Source organism: Zootermopsis nevadensis, unplaced genomic scaffold (genome assembly GCF_977971745.1).
Source record: "Zootermopsis nevadensis isolate Lab colony 2312 unplaced genomic scaffold, Znev_1.0 Znev_ptg000010l, whole genome shotgun sequence".
NCBI classification, from domain to species: domain Eukaryota; kingdom Metazoa; phylum Arthropoda; class Insecta; order Blattodea; family Termopsidae; genus Zootermopsis; species Zootermopsis nevadensis.
This window is the reverse complement of record NW_028259142.1, coordinates 18,982,425-19,001,454: the sequence shown is the minus strand read 5'-3', so window position 1 is coordinate 19,001,454 and position 19,030 is coordinate 18,982,425. Positions and strand designations below refer to the sequence as shown.

Sequence of the window (19,030 nt, the reverse complement as noted above, 5' to 3'; positions counted from 1 at the left end):
ATTCCTCTTTTGGAGAAATCAAAAAAACCAGTTCAGACTGGAAACAACTGTTGTAACACTCCAACTCACAAAATCTCTGTCTGGTCACACACTTGTCCTGCCATTACTGAATACATTAATACAAACCACTTATAATGGATGAATTAAAGCTTATAAGAATCATAACGCGAGCAGTGAAATAGAATTAAAACATTCCAGCAATATGGCAAAAGCATTCCCTATTAAAAACTCAATAACGTTACTGAGAAAAAATGCTAATAAAATGTCCATTACTTGGAATTCCATCAGCCTAATCTCCATTATGATCGGAATGCTTAAAAATATATTGTTCTTGCTCTGTAAAAATACAGCTCCTGAAGCAACACTGTTCAGTACTGATCATGTATCCAACTACTTATTTCAGTAGTTACAAATTGGTTGGAACAAACCAGTGTTAAGTTGATGAATGACGGTGGTGATTAGCAATGTGTTTCCGCATACTCTCAGCATTCTTGGACCACTGTGTGCAAAATGTACACTGAAATGGTCCACGATCCTCCCCATGCAGATTACGTGCATGCACCTTCATATCACGATTTCTTGTGAATGTCTTGTAACACACAGGACATGGAAATGGCCCAATCTTTTGCTTCAGTGTTTGCCGCCACCCTGCAACAACACCAGCATTATAAGAGTCAGCCCATGCGCCAACTCTCAGGGACAACTCACTCAAAGCAACAACAGTCTTACCTACATAGATACTGAGTCATGTTTTATTTACATAAAAAATGATCACCATACAGCCTTAAATAGCTACCTACACACTTTTGAATACTGCTGAAGCACTAACACGAGATTTCTCCTTCTAATTTATTCATAATAGGAACGACATGTAAAACACAGAATGAAGATTCAATGAGACATTAAAATAATAATTCCATAAATTACACAATATCACTACTTGACAGCTCCCAATCTTCACACCTGACAGATTATTTCATTAATGTGATTTTATGTCCCACATACAGTGGTCTGTAGAAAACTGTTTCTGCAAGACATAATACTGCGTAATATGGTTTATTCAAGAAAACTGAAAATGTGTTGGGTTATGTAAAACCTAAAAATAGTTAATATGAATACTGAAGACATACAATATTGCATAATTTAATAAAGAGAAAGGTGTCACTAATTAATGTAACTTTCAAAACATACACAGTACAGCTGAACAAAAAAATGTCAACAGAAAACAAATAATCACACAATTAAAATTATATGCAATGGAAATTTATGTAACAATACTTCACAACTGGAACAAAACTGCAATGGTGTTACACAGCATGATGCTCAGATATAACAAGCATGAAAAAATCAAAGACATCATACTGAATCGCATATCAAGCAAAAACCTAAAGATAGTACTGAATTGTGAAGAAACACAAGTTATGAACCAAAACATGAAAGGACTGTAATATTGTGAGGTCCTACAAACAGCAACATCAAAGTTTAAACTACATACTTTGATACTGGATGTAATACCATTGTATCAGATATAGTGACACTTGAAAAACCATCAAAATATAACCAAGTGCACTGGAGATTCATTTACCAAACATATTGTAACTGATAATGGGGCCAGGTGAGCTGAAACATGTTGGGTGTAAATATCTTGGAATTAATGCTGTAATGAAAGCATGTTCAAGTACGAGGTGCGATCGGAAAGTTTCTAGACTGCGCCTATAAAAACCCGTACACGTATCTCAGGTATTAAATTCATCCATCACCCTCGAAGTAGTTACCCTGGGAGTGAACACAACGATCCCAGCGCCGCTGCCAAGCCTGGAAGCATCCCTGGAAATCTTTCTTTGTCAGCCTGTCAAGCACCATCTGCGATTCTGCCTGAATCTCTTCTATCGTCTCAAATCTCCTTCCCTTTAGCTGAATTTTCATCTTTGGGAAGAGGAAGAAGTCACACGGAGCTTAAAAAGGAAGTTGGGGTCGGTTCTTGCAAGATCTTTGAGCTCCTGACAAACGAGAAGTCGATTCTGCTTCTGGTCCTCAGACAGAATGCGTCGCATGTGGAGTTCTTCCTTTAGAATCAGCTGACAGGTCCCATAGCCTATCCCAACAATGTCGCACAAGTCGTTGATGGTACGACGTCGATCTTCGTGAATGGCCTGCCGAATCTTCGTAACATTTTCGGGCGTTGTGCTCGAAGATGGTCGTCCAGAACGCTCGTCATCATCGACAGAGGTTCGGCCATTTTTAAAACGTGAATGCCACACAAAAGTTTGTGCACGACCCATTGCGGACTCCCCAAATGCTTGCTTTAGCATTTCATAGGTTTCCGTAGCCGTTTTGGCGAGTCTTTGGCAAAATTTGATGCACACGCCATTCCGAAATCGCAGGAGGGTCGGTGTAATGCACTACCAAAACGCCCGTAACTAAGAAACAAATGCTAATTCGATGATGCCGGCTGGCACACTGATTCACTATGAATGTAGGCCGCACCCCCTATCGGCAGAAGCTCGTACTACATCCAGTTCGCCCTCTATTGACACAGTCTTGAAACTTTCCGATCGCACCTCGTAAGCTAAAAGATCCATTTATACAACTCTTTTACAAGTTTTTATTGAAGAGGAGAGAAAGATCCCTACAATTCATTCCATAGGTAGTTACAGAAATTACCTAGGTGAATTCACATTTCTAATAAATTCACCTTATAAAACACACACAATGCTAACATCAAAATACCATGCTGAAATTAACACTACCACAGACTGATAAGTTTGTTAAAATCACATGAATATATTTATGAACTATGGACATTTGGAAGGACATAAATAAATACAGCTTCAAGTGAAACAGCAATTTATTCACACAACTACTAACACTGTGTAATGTATGCATACATATAAAAATATATATGCTTATAATTTATTAATTAAGGATTCAAACAGCAAGGCACATCATAGAATTAGGACGACAATTTAACATCAAAATCCAACTCTATAATAACAAAACATAATTTATGAACAAGCGAACAAGTGTAAATGCATCCTTCATGTTTTTATAGCTTACTGTACTGCATGAGTACACAACACTTTGCAACATAAGGTAGCATTTTATAAATATAATTTTATACCTAAAATGGGCACAAAATAATTCACGTAAGTCTGTACCAGACACATTATCAAGATATGTTATTCCTGCTCATACTCAGCAAAATTCTGTTCCCTTGGGATTCCAATACAAACAGGTATTACTAAATAAACGCAAAAATACGAAGTTCAAATCTCCAACTACTTAGTGATAGTGCAAACATATTCTGTTTGATGTCACAGTTTATTTTGAAGTCTGAAATTTCCACCATATGAACACATGCAGAAATGCACACATACAAAGCAGAGAAGTAAATTACATTTCTCCTAATATGAATATGGTTTATGAAAACAAACTTTGCAACAAGCTATAAAAAGGTCACAAAACCCAAGCTTTTATTATGCAAATAATGAATGGTAAGATTTGAGGTTCTCACAGCGGTGAGTATGAAGATTTCCGTCTTCTGGGTTGTTGCGCTGTGTAGTCTGGTTGATGTTAACCAACGTTTCATCACCCTGATGACGGAGGCAGTATGACCTCTGAAACGTTGGTTAACATCAACCAGACTACACAGCGCAACAACCCAGAAGACGGAAATCTTCAATGAATGGTAAGATTATCTGAACCTGTTACCACTAATAAAAACTATTGAAAAACCTTCTTATAATTATAACTGCTCAATATTGACACAAACTCTGTTCTAAACTCCTATACATACTATGGATTGCATTTTTAAATAAAGTTAAATATTATGTATACAGTAGAGTGTGGAGAAATGAAACTTACTTTCAGATAAAATATGGCACTGCATATTGATTAAAGAGAAAAACAGAAAAATGTATGTTATATTTAACTGTTTTTAAATAAACCACTATCACAATTAAATCTTCCGCACATCTGCTCGTCACTACTCCATGGCTATATGTATTTGACTTCTTTATGTACAAAATTTAACAACAGTAACTACAGAGAAAATAATTTCAACCAATGTTTATTTATGTGCACTACTTTCTTATATTTATAGATTTCTGGAATATATGAAGGGTGTAGCTGTGGCCTAAATTAAAGTACTATCCCAGCAAATATCTAGAAGGACTGAGGAAAACTTCAGCAATCATCATCAGGCCAAGATTTGAACCTGGGAGCTCCCATACACAAATCATGTGTTAACTACTCATAGCCATTTAGTTAACAATGTTGAAACATTACTATTACTACTTCCTCCTCCTTGCATCCACTGCGATAAACTTACAGAGTTATAGTGCCTTTTATGTGGTAGTTCCAACAACTTTTTTAAGCACAGATTCTGCCTACATTAACATTGTTGGACATAACCTCAAAGTATTGCCATCTCTTTCTAGACAGACATAGCTGATGAATATCATTGTTTTGGTTTGTTTCACATTCAGAACTGATTTATATGAAGACACGTGAAGGCACACACATTAATTTTGTATTATGTTATTATTCAAACCTTTGTAAATGTTAACAAAGTACTTTCTAAACACGATTATTTATGGAAAGGAACAAAGTTTCCATGTGTCCAGGCACCATTATCATGAGGCATAGAGGTAAAGCTCATACTCCAACTGCTTTATTCTTGATACCTAATGAATCAGATACCAGGTGGGTCAGAGTCAATCTGGATGACACACATTCATGCCCCTCCTGGAAATTGATCCCAGTCACTCAGCTTGTTAACTGACTGATCTGATTTGGGTTTGACCACTGTCTTGTTTGGTCAAATGCACATCAGATTTTGAAATGACTCTAAGTCTAAAAGCTTGTGATTTCACATCAACTATAAGTTCTTTAGAAATACCCACTGTCAGTTTAATGAACACTGCTTACAGTATTATTACACATTACATCTATGAAATTTAAAAAAAAATAGCATCATTTATTTTGTACATAATTCATAGAGGAAGATTTAAATGAGTGCACTGGCTGATCCTAATGTTACTTAATGATGAAATTTCAACCTCAGCAGCACTAAATTAAAAGAGATCATAAACAAAAAGTTAGGAATTTTGATGCAGTTGTGGCTTATCCTCACATCACTGTGCAGAGAATGAGAAAAACCACCACAACAAAATCACAGCCTGGGAGAGATTTAATATGATTACCATATGAATAAAACTGTAGTGCGTTACTACAACAGCAACCTGACCAGTAAAAATCATCTGAATTTAAAGTCAACATGTTCTCTCATCTTAAAGACTACATAGAATCACTGTCTTATGAAAAGGTACAACATATTTTTGAAAAGCAACTCAGAAGAAAGTATTATAGCCATAGTAAGTGTATCCATAATGGAGCAAAACTTAGGTTTGATTTAAGCCTCCGATTGCTCCAAACTGATATAATTTATACTGCATCATGAATCACACTCACATGCTAGACCAGCACACACACTAGAACCAGTGAGGATCCATAAGCTACACACAGTTCAGATTCATAAGATTTCAATTTCAATTTTCCAAACAAATTCCAGAATCCATGAACTGTAACTATGCCAACATCAAATATGTTTGGTCTGGTCTAGTCTGGTGTTGGTCCGTGGCACATGAAATTTAGCAATATGTTTGCGGAGGCTATCAATATTTTTATAAAGTTGAGAACAAACGATGCAGGCAAAAGGACCAGCGTCCTCACCATGTAAATTCTTTTTGTGGGTTCTCAGATGATCCCGTCTAGTGAAAAACTTGAAACACACATCACAGCGGTAGGAATTGGGCTGAGGGACCTTGAATCTGCATAATCGACGTGAAGAACCATAATCTGTAATAAACAGAACATACAAGAGAAAAATATTTCTTGAACTGTTACTCTTAAAGGAACAAATTCTCTCAAGATCAAGACACAAAAACTAGAAAGGCATCATATACAATAGGCAACAAACAACAGAAGTCATAAAACTTCCAACATGCTTCACAAAAAAGGTAAAAAACACACACCTTCATTAAAATGGGCTAAGAGGGAGAACTTGCACTAAAATCCCATGTCCATAAGATTCATTCATTTGATAAGCTCAGAAATGGAGTTATGTTACTGTAAGTATCCTCCTCTATATGTCCTCTTGTTTTTCTGGCTCCATTCACCAGTTACATGATTTTATGACTATTTTCAAAACATGTTAACCATGAACTCTAGTCAGTTAACAAGATGACTTACACAACAACTGGAAAAATTCTCATCTTTCATTATTAGATAAGTCTGAGAACTCCATTATAACAACACTCAATGTTTCAGTACTGAACTAAAGCATTTTTCTGATGGTACTATGAGACAGACATTTTTGTATTCCTGTAAAATTATGCCAAGCTCCTTAACACCTTGTCCACACAAACTGAAACTTTCCCTCTCTCTGGAGATGAGAAAGCAAACCTGGTATCCCTGGAAATTGAAAATGAAAGAACTGTTAGGTTCTTCTAATCATAAAAAATATCACATAAATGCTCCATTATTTGAATCGTGGAATGCAAATTAAATTTACTATGTGATGGCTTTCTAGGTTTAAATATAAGGGCACCACTCGAACATAACAAGGCAACTGAATGTAACATAGTTCTTCATATGCTGTATGAAAAAGTAGGGACTGGACCCTACAATGGAAATGAAAACAGTCATAATAATTGTATAAAAAGTTGATTTTTTATGTTAATGTTCCTCTTTTGTAAAAATAATATCGTTTTTATCTGTTAAAACAATATTTCACACGCGCAAGTGTAAATAAATTAATGAGAGATTAAAAAGATTCTTATATCTTTCATCATCATTACCAGGGATGTGTCAACAAACAATGTTTCACAAAATTCACCCAGACACTTGGTAAATAATTTACTTCAATGTGCAACTGCCAATGATTACAGTTTTGAAGATATATAATCATATTCTTAAATGTGTTATATACAATGCTAACATACAGCATGGCACCCTTCTCTTCTAGCATAGCACTGTTAGTCAAAATGCACTGCAGGAATTTCCAAACATGTAGCTGATAAATTCATGAACAAAAATTCATAATTTTTGTTCACCTGTAATGGTTTAGAATAAAAATCTGTTTCCTCTAAAACTCTTTGGGTGCTACACTACAATAAGATCATCAATTGTCAAGCATTACTTCTACTGTAGAAATTTTAATTCCACAGTGCTTGAAACAATGTTCACTAAACCAAATATTAATATATGTTTCTCCCACTAATTTTACAAACTAAAGGTACAATACTATATAAACCAAAGGCATTTAAAAGGATTCACATTTCTGCTAACATTAGTCAGCTTGTTTAGAAACAGATGACATTACAGTCAACAAACAGCTATGACTTTTAAGACACAGCTGACAAAAAACACATGCATTTATATTTATGCAGTTTCATTATTCAAATTGTGATAAAAACTGCAAAATACATACCAGTAACAGAATTCAAATATTAATATGCATAACAGGAAATCTGTACAGTACACATAAAACATCCAGTGCTTATATTTGGTGGCATGGCAAAAGAGTTTATTTATTCATAATAATGACTCCCCTTCCCACAAGGTGACCACTTGTTGTTATGATAATCAACGAACTGATGCTTGTTCCAAGAGTCGGATGTTTATCACACTAACTTATATTATTTAATACAGCTTGAGATTCAAAACTTGAAACATACACAGCAAATTCACTAAAATCAGTAGCATGAGACACAGTAAAGTACAGGTCAGATGGTAAAAAGGCAACACTGAACTAGCAGAAAAGTATACATTTTTCCATTAGATCACTTAGGGACAGAACTTTTCATATACAAGAAAATCAAATCTGTAGTTAAAGAAAATATGCCAGTCACATAATTGTGATATTGGTCTGCATGCCCCAAGTAGGAATAAAGTTATAACAAAGGATATGCCTTTGACAGAGTTAAAAGACACATTATATTCAATGTAGTAGAATGAAAAAATTAAAGAGTATTACACAAATAATACAGAAATTTGTCACCTCTGTGATCAGAGTAATAATCTTGCCATAATTATGGCATAAAATCAACTTTATTATGAAACTACAAGTAATATTTATATATAAACAGGTTCAGTCAACATGAGAACTTATTTTACACTGTCAATAGATGCATATTTCACCACTGTCTTGTAATGTCTGTGTTTAACATTCATATGTGAGTTGAGACTTGCACTGTTCTTGAATACTTTTCCACATAGCTGACATGGCATACGCTGCACAGGAAAATGTTGATCCACAATGTGTCTCTTCAGACTTGCTCTCCGCATCAGTTTACCACAATATCGACACACCTTATGATCACTGCCCATCCCTGAAAAAAAAATCAGTTTGTCTTCAGTTACTAAAATTACTGGACTGGGATGGTTCACTTCTTCAAACCAAATTTCTCTAACATCCATTTGAATATTATCTTTCCATGTACATCTCAGTTCCACAGCACTGTCTACATTGTTACAAACGAAATACAGAATCAAGATAGAATATGAAAACAATCTGTTTTGTAATACCAAACAGGCTTAATAATGACTCAAGATGTGGAAATGATAATGGCTAAAATATATTTTTTCATTACACAACTCACAACAAAGGGAGATGAAAAGGCATACAAAGTTCTGGTTAGAAAATCTACAGGGATTAGATAAATTTGAAGATCTAGGCATAAATAGGAGTGTAATATTGAAATGGACCTTAAAGAGGGTGGAAAGGTGTGAACTGGATTCATTTGGCTCAGGATAAGGACCAGCTCTTGTGAACACTGTAATGAACCTCAAGGTTCAAGTTCAGGTTTAGAGAAACTGACCAGGTGAATCACTGTTAGGAAGTCTGTGCTCCATGAATTTAGTTGGCACTTCCCATTCAACAAACAACAAAGTAAGCTGTTTACAAGAAGAATTACACTCATAAACAGTGCAAACAGTTTTGTTTGTATGCATGATTTTATATATCAATACACTGTATGGTATGCAAGGTTTTAAGATTACATTCATAACTATTAAAGTTTAAAAATACAAAAGTAATAAACTGTATTCTATCAGTGTTTTAACAGACCGACATAAATATGAAGATATACACCAAGCAGAAATTACTCCAAATACTTCAGTTTATCATTCTGTGACTTCTACATACAAGGGTAATAAAAATATATACAATTGCTCACTAAGGGCTTTCTTTTTAAATTACATTGCATCTAATAGAAGTACATAAATTGAACTCAATCACAGAAGTAATTTAATTAAGACACACCTTCTGAACACTTGATATATTTCTACTATCTTTGTATATAGAAATCACTAAATATATTCAGCAGCATTAAAATTTTAGTCTCAGTCAGAACAAGATCAAACTGATTTCAGACTCCTCAGCATTCAGTCACATACAGCCATGGTAGTTAATGACAATGCTAACAAAAGCCCAATATTTCTGGTAGTAGTAATCAAAAGAAATGAACACAAGGTCCATTCATTCCATTTATACACATATAAAGTGAATATCCACACATCTTAAATCCTTAGTACTAACATTTCAATAAAACACATAAGCAATGCTAACAAAACAGAAGTTTTAGCCAACATCTGTACTTACCATCCCTGCATCATCAAGGAAGCCATCAAAATAATAAAACACACCCATAACGGATTTCATTTTTGCTTCCTCTGTTGTTCTACTTTCTTTTGAACTGCCTTTCTCATAACACTTCTATAATCTTCTTTTCTTCCGTTCCTCTCAACTCCCACTGCCACTTAAATTATTAAACTTGTCAGACATATCCATCTTCTATGGACATGAGCCTGTAACATGGATCTGCCTCACTGTTTTGAGGGACAGTGCAACTAAATCCAAAACTCCATATCCTTGTCCTCACTAATTTGCTAGTCACATTAAATGCCACGAAAGCAAGGTAGAAATAAAAGTAGTAATGGTCAGCATAATCTAAGTTCATAAGAAGAAAGAAAAAATTAAAGTTAATTGCTGTTAAAATAGTATTTTCAAGCTGTGTTAAAATATATGGTAGCATTAGATTTTCAGACCAACATAAATTAATCTTTACACTACAATATACTAAACAATAAGTAATGACACGACCCTTCTAAAGTAATATTACAGCAATTTTTACATCCAGGTGTGCACTTGCAGCAACTAACCAACTGTAAGCTTAACTGTGCTTTGGTTTTCAATGATATAACTTAAGCACCCAACAGAATCATGATGGATCTTGGGTAATTTCAGAAAGGATAGATTCTTCACAACAATGATAATAGATGTACTGTTTATTGCATATGAATGACTTTTTCAATGATTAGTATAACCATTTTATATACTAACAGGTTAATAAGTTTATTGATGTAGAGAGGTTACTATGAATGAAACAACTTAACACAACTTGACAATACAAATTAAGAAGTCATCAAAAAATGTATGTACAGCATCCTCTCCTTGAGAACTGCAAAAACGTTACACTAAAAACAAAGAGCAAAATGTAATACTTGCACTAAAAAGAGAGAGAAGTGACAGACCTCTTGTAACAGTAAGGAACCATGACTTGATCAACGAGCAACAGAATAAGTTAATATCCTGAAACCCTGGCATAGATAATTCCTTACTCCAATGACAAATTAATTACTAATCCATGGCTATATTAACATCAATCCACTTTGTTTTCTAACACAAAATATTACACAGTCCTTAGCATATTAAAGTAAACATTAAACAATGTAAGTCTCATGCATGGAACAGCCATATTTAAAGTTAAATAACAGATCAAATACTGATTTCCTTACAGCTCAGACAATAAAATATCATTTTAAATGAATGACACCACAGACCTTTCAGTCCTTGGCAGATGCATGAAGAATAATCTACATGTAACTGCTAAGTTGATGCCACACTACTGCAGCACACGTGGGACAAGTAACATGACGGACACCTGTCACATGGTGTGCATAATAAATGTCTGTGGAAAGCAACTTGGTGGGGTCCTGTACACTTATCAAGTTATTTGAGTGTTTTAATGCCTCCAACTTATTAAACATTACTCAATGGTAATCATCTTGATCATTTTGAAAAACCTGTATAAGTGGTAATAAACCTTGCTTGCAGAACAAAATAAATTTTGCTCTAAGCTGACTCCCCACAGTATGTATGCGACAGATACTCTGAGGTTGTAATTAGCCTCTCCAGTAATTCCTATAATACAGACATTCTCTGAATTTTTGTTTCACAGAATCTATCTTCTAATATAAATGAGTTGAGGTTCCCATGGTGGTGAAAATGTAGATTGTGGTCTTCTAGGTGATGAGCCCCTGCGGTCTTGTAGGTGATTACTAACAGTTTGGAGGAACATATATTCATCTTCAGGGTGAAGATGGCACCTACAAGAACACATGGCATCACAATACAAAAGATGACAAATGACATCGAACCTATCACAAAACCTACCTAAAACTACAACTTCTTAAAAATGACTCTTCCATAGTTATTTAACCCTTTAAAACTGAATGGTAACCATATATCTTATTTGCTTCAACAATTGGTAATATTTAATTTTGTATTTATGGCTTTGTGATTTTCACTGTAAACAGTAATCATTTTCTTGAATATCATTAACCAGGTGGTCTTTGAAATGGATAAATGTTGTTTTCTTTGAGGTACTGACAGAATTCCTTTTAATATTATTTAGATGAGCTTAGGCTTCAAAGAATTAAAGAGAGGTAACCATTTAAACATATGGTGTATACACCCTATGCATATTCACCACAAAACACAAAAGGTGAAGTCAATACTATGGCTAAATAAAAGTTTTCACAATTACTAAAAGCAATGAAGTCTTCAGATGTATCTACTATTGTTACAATTTTCAGTCAGCAACGAATATGATGTGCTCAAATGCTTTAACAACTCAAAATTCTTTCTTGAACTGCCTATGAAAGGCATTCATGTGTGAGAAGAAGCTGCTGGTAATTTCTTAAAATGTTTGTGAAAGACATTCATGTGTGTATAAAGGCTATTGGCAGTCTTGAATACTTTGCCACAAAGCTGACAAAGTGCTTGCTGACTGGGGTAATGCCGATCTACAATGTGCCGGCGAAGACTGGTGCGACGAAGCACCTTACCACAGATATGGCATGCACAATCCTCCATATCAACTCCTGTTGCTAATGATTGGCCAGGATCTGGAAGAAGAATAAAATCAGGTCCAAGATTCTCAACTGACAACATATCAGTATATTCCTGTATTGTCAGAGTTTACTGTTCATTTTGCTTAGAGAAGCAAGAAAGAAGCATGATTCAACTTGTTTAATATTAATAATTAAACAATACTAACATTGCATGGTGATTTAGCAGAAAAATAACATATTAACCAGCTTTCTTCTGAAGAGATAACAAATTGAAACACTGCATCTTGAAAAGATATGTAATTCATGATGACATACTCTTCAAAATGAAGAAATTATAAAAGAACACACACGTAAGCTGAACTCCAAAGGAAAATCAGCCTCACACAGCAAATCATGCTACCTGCATCTGTGTGTCTCCAACTTATGATAACCTTTAAGAAAGTGGTTGATTGTAATCCCTGATAGGAAATCTCACCACTGACTGACACCATTGTGGCACATTCTATTTTCAAATACTCACATTTAACACTTGTCTCCTTTAAAAGTCATACTACCTAGCCTTAAAAGGGCATCTATTCCTCTCTAAGCCTTAGCATTCATGAACATTAATGTTTTCTTCCAGTTTCCTAATTACATTGTTACAGATTTAAATTGTTGGTACTTTTCTAGATTATAAACACATAATGGCAGTGCTCGTTTCACTGCCTCTGCTTAAAATTATTTAGCTTCAATGAAGCAAAGTAAGATAATGTTTTCATGGCTTGCGAGCGCAACAACCCAGAAGACAGCAATCTTCAGATTCCCTGCCATGAAAACCTCAAACCCTCTCCAGGTGGGTGCATGCATAATGCCTTGATATAAATCGCAATCACTTTCTTGTCTCCTAATTTAAAATAATTCATCCATAATTTGGAATGAGTTCCACTAAATATCAACAAATATATAGTAGATTTCTGAATCACCCTGATGACGCAGGCAGTATGACCTCTGAAAAGTTGGTTAACATCGACCAGACTACACAGCGCAACAACCCAGAAGACAGAAATCTTCATACTCACGGCTGTGAAAACCTCAAATCTTACAAATATATAGTATTTTACTATTCTGTGAGAAAGAACAAATAAATGAATACTACTACAACTTCTGTCAAGCATAGGGAAATGCTATATGTCTGACATCATTAACTTAGTACCTGCACAATAAATGTCCCCACATCATAAATGTGTATTTGGAGCATGCAGGTGAGATCGAGTACTACATTGAAGCAAATGGTTTGTTCCATGCTCTGGCCACTTTATCCTGGGGAAACAACCAACAATACGCACTTATTATGAGGTTGTATGTGCCCCAGAGCTGAATTTGACAAAGCAGGGAAGAAAAATGTGACATGTTTATAGCGATAAGCTGTTAGTAATGAATATGCTTATTTTATGTTCATTCACATACATACATTTAATCTGTCATCTATAAATAACATGGAGTATTACATAAACACAGGAAGTAATTTACACATTTATATGTATTACATAGCATGTTACAACTGCTTTTATGAGCATCAAATATACAGCAAATTTTGAACCGATACAAAATGTCTTTCTGCATACAAAACTGTATGCTCATTGTGGCAATTCTTTGAAAATTGTTATGTATCATCAATTTATTTCTTTGCCATTCTCACATGCATTCTCATGGTAATTTTAATGTTCTCTGCAAACAGAACACCTACCTGGTCTTATTATCTGCAGTTAATTTATGATGGAATAAAAATATTAAATCAAAAAATGTTATTATGGGAGTGAACAGACAGATACATCACATTCTTGTGAATCAGCCAAAAGTAACATTTGCGGTTTACATTTAGTACAGTACTTGCATCCTTAATTGAAATATTTGCAGCAGTCTACAATGAATGTCAGAATTATCTGTGCGAATCTGAGAAACCTCTAAAGCCTACAGTAACTAGTAATTTAATACTGCATCCATCACACAACAACTGGACAAAGTTCAAAGATAGAGAATAAGATTACAATTTAATTACTAATTAAACCAACTCCAAAGTGCACATCTTTCCTGAAGAGGTGACAGTCACTCAGCTGGTCAAAAACTCCTTTACTTTATGCAACTCAAAAGCACATTACCATGTTCACAAAAACCATCCACTACGTCCAATCTTAAGCCAGTCCCCACATTCACACCCTATTTCTGTAACAACTATCTATTTTGATATTATCCTCTCATGTTTGCTTAGGCCTTCCAAGAGACAAGTGACCTCTTCTCTTAACAATTACAAATAAAACTGTTATGACTTTCTCATTATCCATGTGTGTTACATTCATTCATCTTACCCTCCATGATTTAATCACAATAAACACTATAAATTATAAAGCTACTAATGTAATCATCTCACCCTCCTGTTTCTTTCTCTTTATTACATCCAAATATCCTCAACAATACTTCATTTTTAAACACTCCCTACCTATGTTCATAATTTAATTACAACAAACATAATTTAAGCAGATACTGTTTACCTGATTCTCCTTTAAACATTCAAACAGTGACAGAAATCATTTTTAAAATCTGGGAAACTTTTAGAACTGGCAAAGTTGGTTGAGAGAGTACAGAAAATGGAGAATATGATGAAAAAGCACACACAGAACAAAAATCAAATCCTAAACCTTCAGATAAAACTGTATACACATATGAATCTACTGAACATTTTACAATCATTTATAGCAGTTTAAATGTTCCAAAATATGGATCACTGAGATTCACCTTTGATTACACTGAAATAAAATGTCTGCCATTCCTCCTCTCAATTAGCAAAGGACAACCTTTCCTATAGATTCAAGTCTGAACAAATGGGAGTTGTACACTTCTTGCTGGTTTCTTTGCAAATATCTCTCTAACTCTCAACAGCCTATGAGAGCGCATTAAGCTCTGTTTCAACGAAGACATATCATAAGTTTCCAAAATGTCACTTGGCAGGGAGGCAAATATTTCATCAGCACTTTCCTCCCCTTTAGCTAGTCGTTCCTTCACATCAGCCATGAAAGCTTTCAAGCGGATCTTCTCATTCTGTGGCATATGATTATGTTCAGCAGTGACAGTCACAAGTCCACAAACTGTTTTGCAACGACCACGGCACCTTAAACGGTTATTTTCACAGCAACGCCAAAAGTCTGTATCTCTGAATATTCGGTCTCGGGTATAGATGTAGCCATTGTGCACCAACTGGTGAGCTCCTTTTGGACTCCTCAGGTATCTTGCAATATCTGCACAAAATAGTTTACACTGAGTCAGTCCAGGTATTACCAGCATCAATACTGTAAGAAATATCAATTAAATTTTATAGGGCATGACTACATTGCAGTTAATGTGATTTTTGGAACAAAAGCATTCTTTATTTTTATACTTAATCAAGTACAGCAATGCCTATTCATGTGTTACATTTCTACAAAATATGTCAATATAACCCCAAGTGTATTTTTGTAAACAAAGTTGTATATAAAGACACTGCAAATATCTTGACATCTATTGAGACAATTAAGAGCAAATGCACTAATTTCAATAAATAAGTAAACTATGACAACAAATTACCATCTGACCACTGTGAAATACAAAAAGGAGATTGTAGTTTAACAGACATTTTCTTATCGAGTCTTTAACAATCTGAGATTTTAGTTTCCACACACTTCTACAATGACTATGGAGATATGTCAATCTGAAATATCAATAACCACCTACAAATTATGCAGTGTCACAATCTAAAAACAACTGAACCTTTAACCAACCTGACTCTATTAAATGACCAAATGTCACAGTCCTTGTACCTTTCATTAAATACTACATGCCCAGGAATTTACCTAAGTTAATTTCACTTTCACTTCACTGACATAGCCAGATTTTTGACAAATAACTAATTAGAATATTATTTATTTTATCAGATTTAAAATGTTACAACTGACATTTTCTGTCTACGTATGTTTCTAATACTACAGGCTACAATAAGCTACTTGTGTTACAAGAAGACTTCTAAACAATACATCTTTGAAAACAATGAAGCAGAGGAGATTTGTGGTTCTCATGGTAGTGAAAATAATGTTATTCTTCTGGGTTGTGACAATGTATCTACCTGCTTATGAGTCTACAAAGTGTCACAGCCTGGAATATCATCTTCAGCTCTGTGGGAACCTCAAATTTCACTGTGGATATCTATGCAGAGAAAACACCACATGGGGTCCATCTACTTAAATCCCTAATTATCAAAAGGGCCAAGCTGTTGTGTTCCATATCCTTAATGAGATGTAGGGACCAGAGAACTGCTCCGTAGTCCCTACAATTCCAGCACCGTATTGAATTCGAGGTAACTATCTGAGTCTATATGGCATCACAAACCCAAAAGAACATTGTGATCATCACTCTTGTTCTACATTCAAAACATGCAAAAGTCAATAAACACATTCAAAACTGTTATTATCAAACATCCATTATCATGCTATGACCATTCCTGTGTCAAGTTTTAAAAACAATTACTTATCACAGTGCACTGATTCCAAATGATTATACCTCTACCTACATTCTAATCATGGTAGAATATATTCTACATGAAGGAATAATGCAACTAATTCTACTGTGATGGTAGAAAATAAGTCCTGTGTTCATTTTCGATAACTTAAGCTTTGAAAGGACAGTAACCTCAATAACATCTCTGAGAGTACAATATATTACACTGACTTAATGTGATTATTACGTGCCTCATAAGAGAAAAAATCAAGTTATAATACATTAAGAACTATGCACATAAAACACACATTACTATTTTCAATATACATCTGATGTCACTTCAGACATTAGTGTGATAAAAGTACTTTTTAGCAGGACCTCATTCCTCCATGCTATAAAACCACAATATGTAGAGTAACAGAAACATGTATCAATCATTAGTAGGCAAGCACTACACAATGGCACATAAACTGAAAAGCTCAGAAAGACAGCAACACAACATGCTTTCTCAAAGAAAATAAATATGTAAAACAGTAAGAATTCTGTATGCTGTGCTGAAATATCTTCAGCAATCATCATTATTACAAAGAAAATAAGTCTGAAATGCACAATAAAAGCAATATCCAAGGCTTTATAAAGATGAAAATGATTAATAGCAATCAACAACAACTAAATAAAACATTCCTTTCACTGTGTAAACTGAAATTCAAAATACGAACAATTATTATGTTATTTGACCTAGTAAGATTTGTTTAACTTTGTGACTTATATAGGTCACTTAGTAATGAGAGCACATTGAAATCTAAACATGCTGGGCATGTAGTCAGAATGGGAGAGATCAGGGATTCATACATATTCTGGCAAGGAACACTTACTCAAATGACCAAGAAGATGAAAATATAGGTAGGCAGGTTAACAATTTCTGGTGCCCAAAAAGTTTCTGCAACTGTTACACTTGGCTATTTTGCAAAGACGCTTCACTTTCAATGTCAAAAATATTCTGACATAGTCAGTCCCATGTACTCGTACAAAGTGCTCAATGCCATAAAACAAAAGTCACCATCAGGATATAATTACTGAACAAGTTTGATGGTTTTCCTCAGTCCTTCCAGGCAGATTCCAGAACAATACCTTAAGATAATTTACATCAGCTTTCTCCCACATCTCTCTTTATCATCATGTGATTGTCCTTATTCAATACTATAAATATCCGTTGTTAATGCAGTGCAACGTAATAAATGCAGAAGCAAACAAAAACTTTATACACATGATTAAACAGTGGCTGTACTTGTAATAAACTTGCAACAGAATCATTAAATAAACTTTAAGCTAATAATTATGCCACCTTACATGGATGAAGAGTTTGAAACAGGGGAGGTGTGATGCAAGTTGTGATCCTTTAACTTTATCAAAACACAGTTAATCTCTTGTTTATACTGTTACACTTGCTCTAATGAAATAAACCAAAAGAATAATAATTTTCCCCTAATGGCATTCCTATTCAATCTAAATACATCACCATTTCTAGGAATTTATCCTCAATATAAGTTAGAAAGACTGCTTGTATTCTGCAGAAAATATGCGAAAAGAAAGTGAAGGGAAAAATAAATATTATTGCTTCCAAAATTATGGCTAACAGACATGATGATCAGCAGTTAAAACATACCATGTGTAGCAAAATAATAACTGATAAAAGCAAACTCACCTGTATCAACAATTATTGTAAATTCTTCTGCCCACGTGTTCTGCACTGACTAATTGAGTCAGCATCAAAACTTCTAAGAATGAACAAACTTTAGTTCATTTCTTCTTTTAATTATTCTCAAAATGTGATTTACTGTGAAGAGCATCTCTACTTCTCGGAAAAGTGGACATACTTCGGTTCAACTATTCCAAAATTGCTCAAAAAAGGTACGTTAGTTTTCTACTAATTTCCTTAAAAAATTAGTTCATCCAACACAAAGAAAATTCAACTCTCTGTTCTACTTAATGTTGTAGAGCTTAATATAAAAGTATTGTTTTGGCTCAAAGGAACCACTTTGGCATCTTGTCTGCATAACTGCACACATATAATTTGCCTTACTACTTAGGTTGCCATGATCACCTTCTAGAAAGTTTACATACAGTATGTAATTTCAAAGAAGAAGGCTGAACAATGAATAAACTATGTGACAAATTACTATCTTAAATTTCTAGGATGAATTATTCTTGAACAAGAGAGAATAAACTACTGAAATTAATCTTTAATAAAAACTGTCAATTCTGTGATTTCATGATTCCACAAAAAAAACTGAAAAATATACACACACATCAGATAAATGTGTTAAGA

General features: G+C 34.4%; 1 protein-coding gene across 19 annotated transcripts in view; it reads right to left on the bottom strand.

The window, feature by feature from the left end:
* The window catches only part of LOC110827440 (uncharacterized), a 55,917-nt gene that overhangs the window by 19,715 nt on the left and 17,172 nt on the right, over window positions 1–19,030 (bottom strand). For 6 of the 19 annotated variants that reach the window (XM_022059110.2, XM_022059114.2, XM_022059112.2 and 3 more), the window contains one exon: window positions 13,622–15,470. The exons of 9 other annotated variants lie outside the window; for them this stretch is intronic. In XM_022059110.2, coding sequence (XP_021914802.1) covers window positions 15,043–15,470 — 428 coding nt within the window. In that variant the 3' untranslated portion in view covers window positions 13,622–15,042. Of the gene's footprint in view, window positions 1–428; window positions 649–2,830; window positions 5,860–8,108; window positions 8,394–9,374; window positions 12,253–13,621; window positions 15,471–19,030 lie in introns of those variants that run through there. 4 more of the 19 variants (XM_087346725.1, XM_087346719.1, XM_087346724.1 and 1 more) reach the window with 4 other exon arrangements.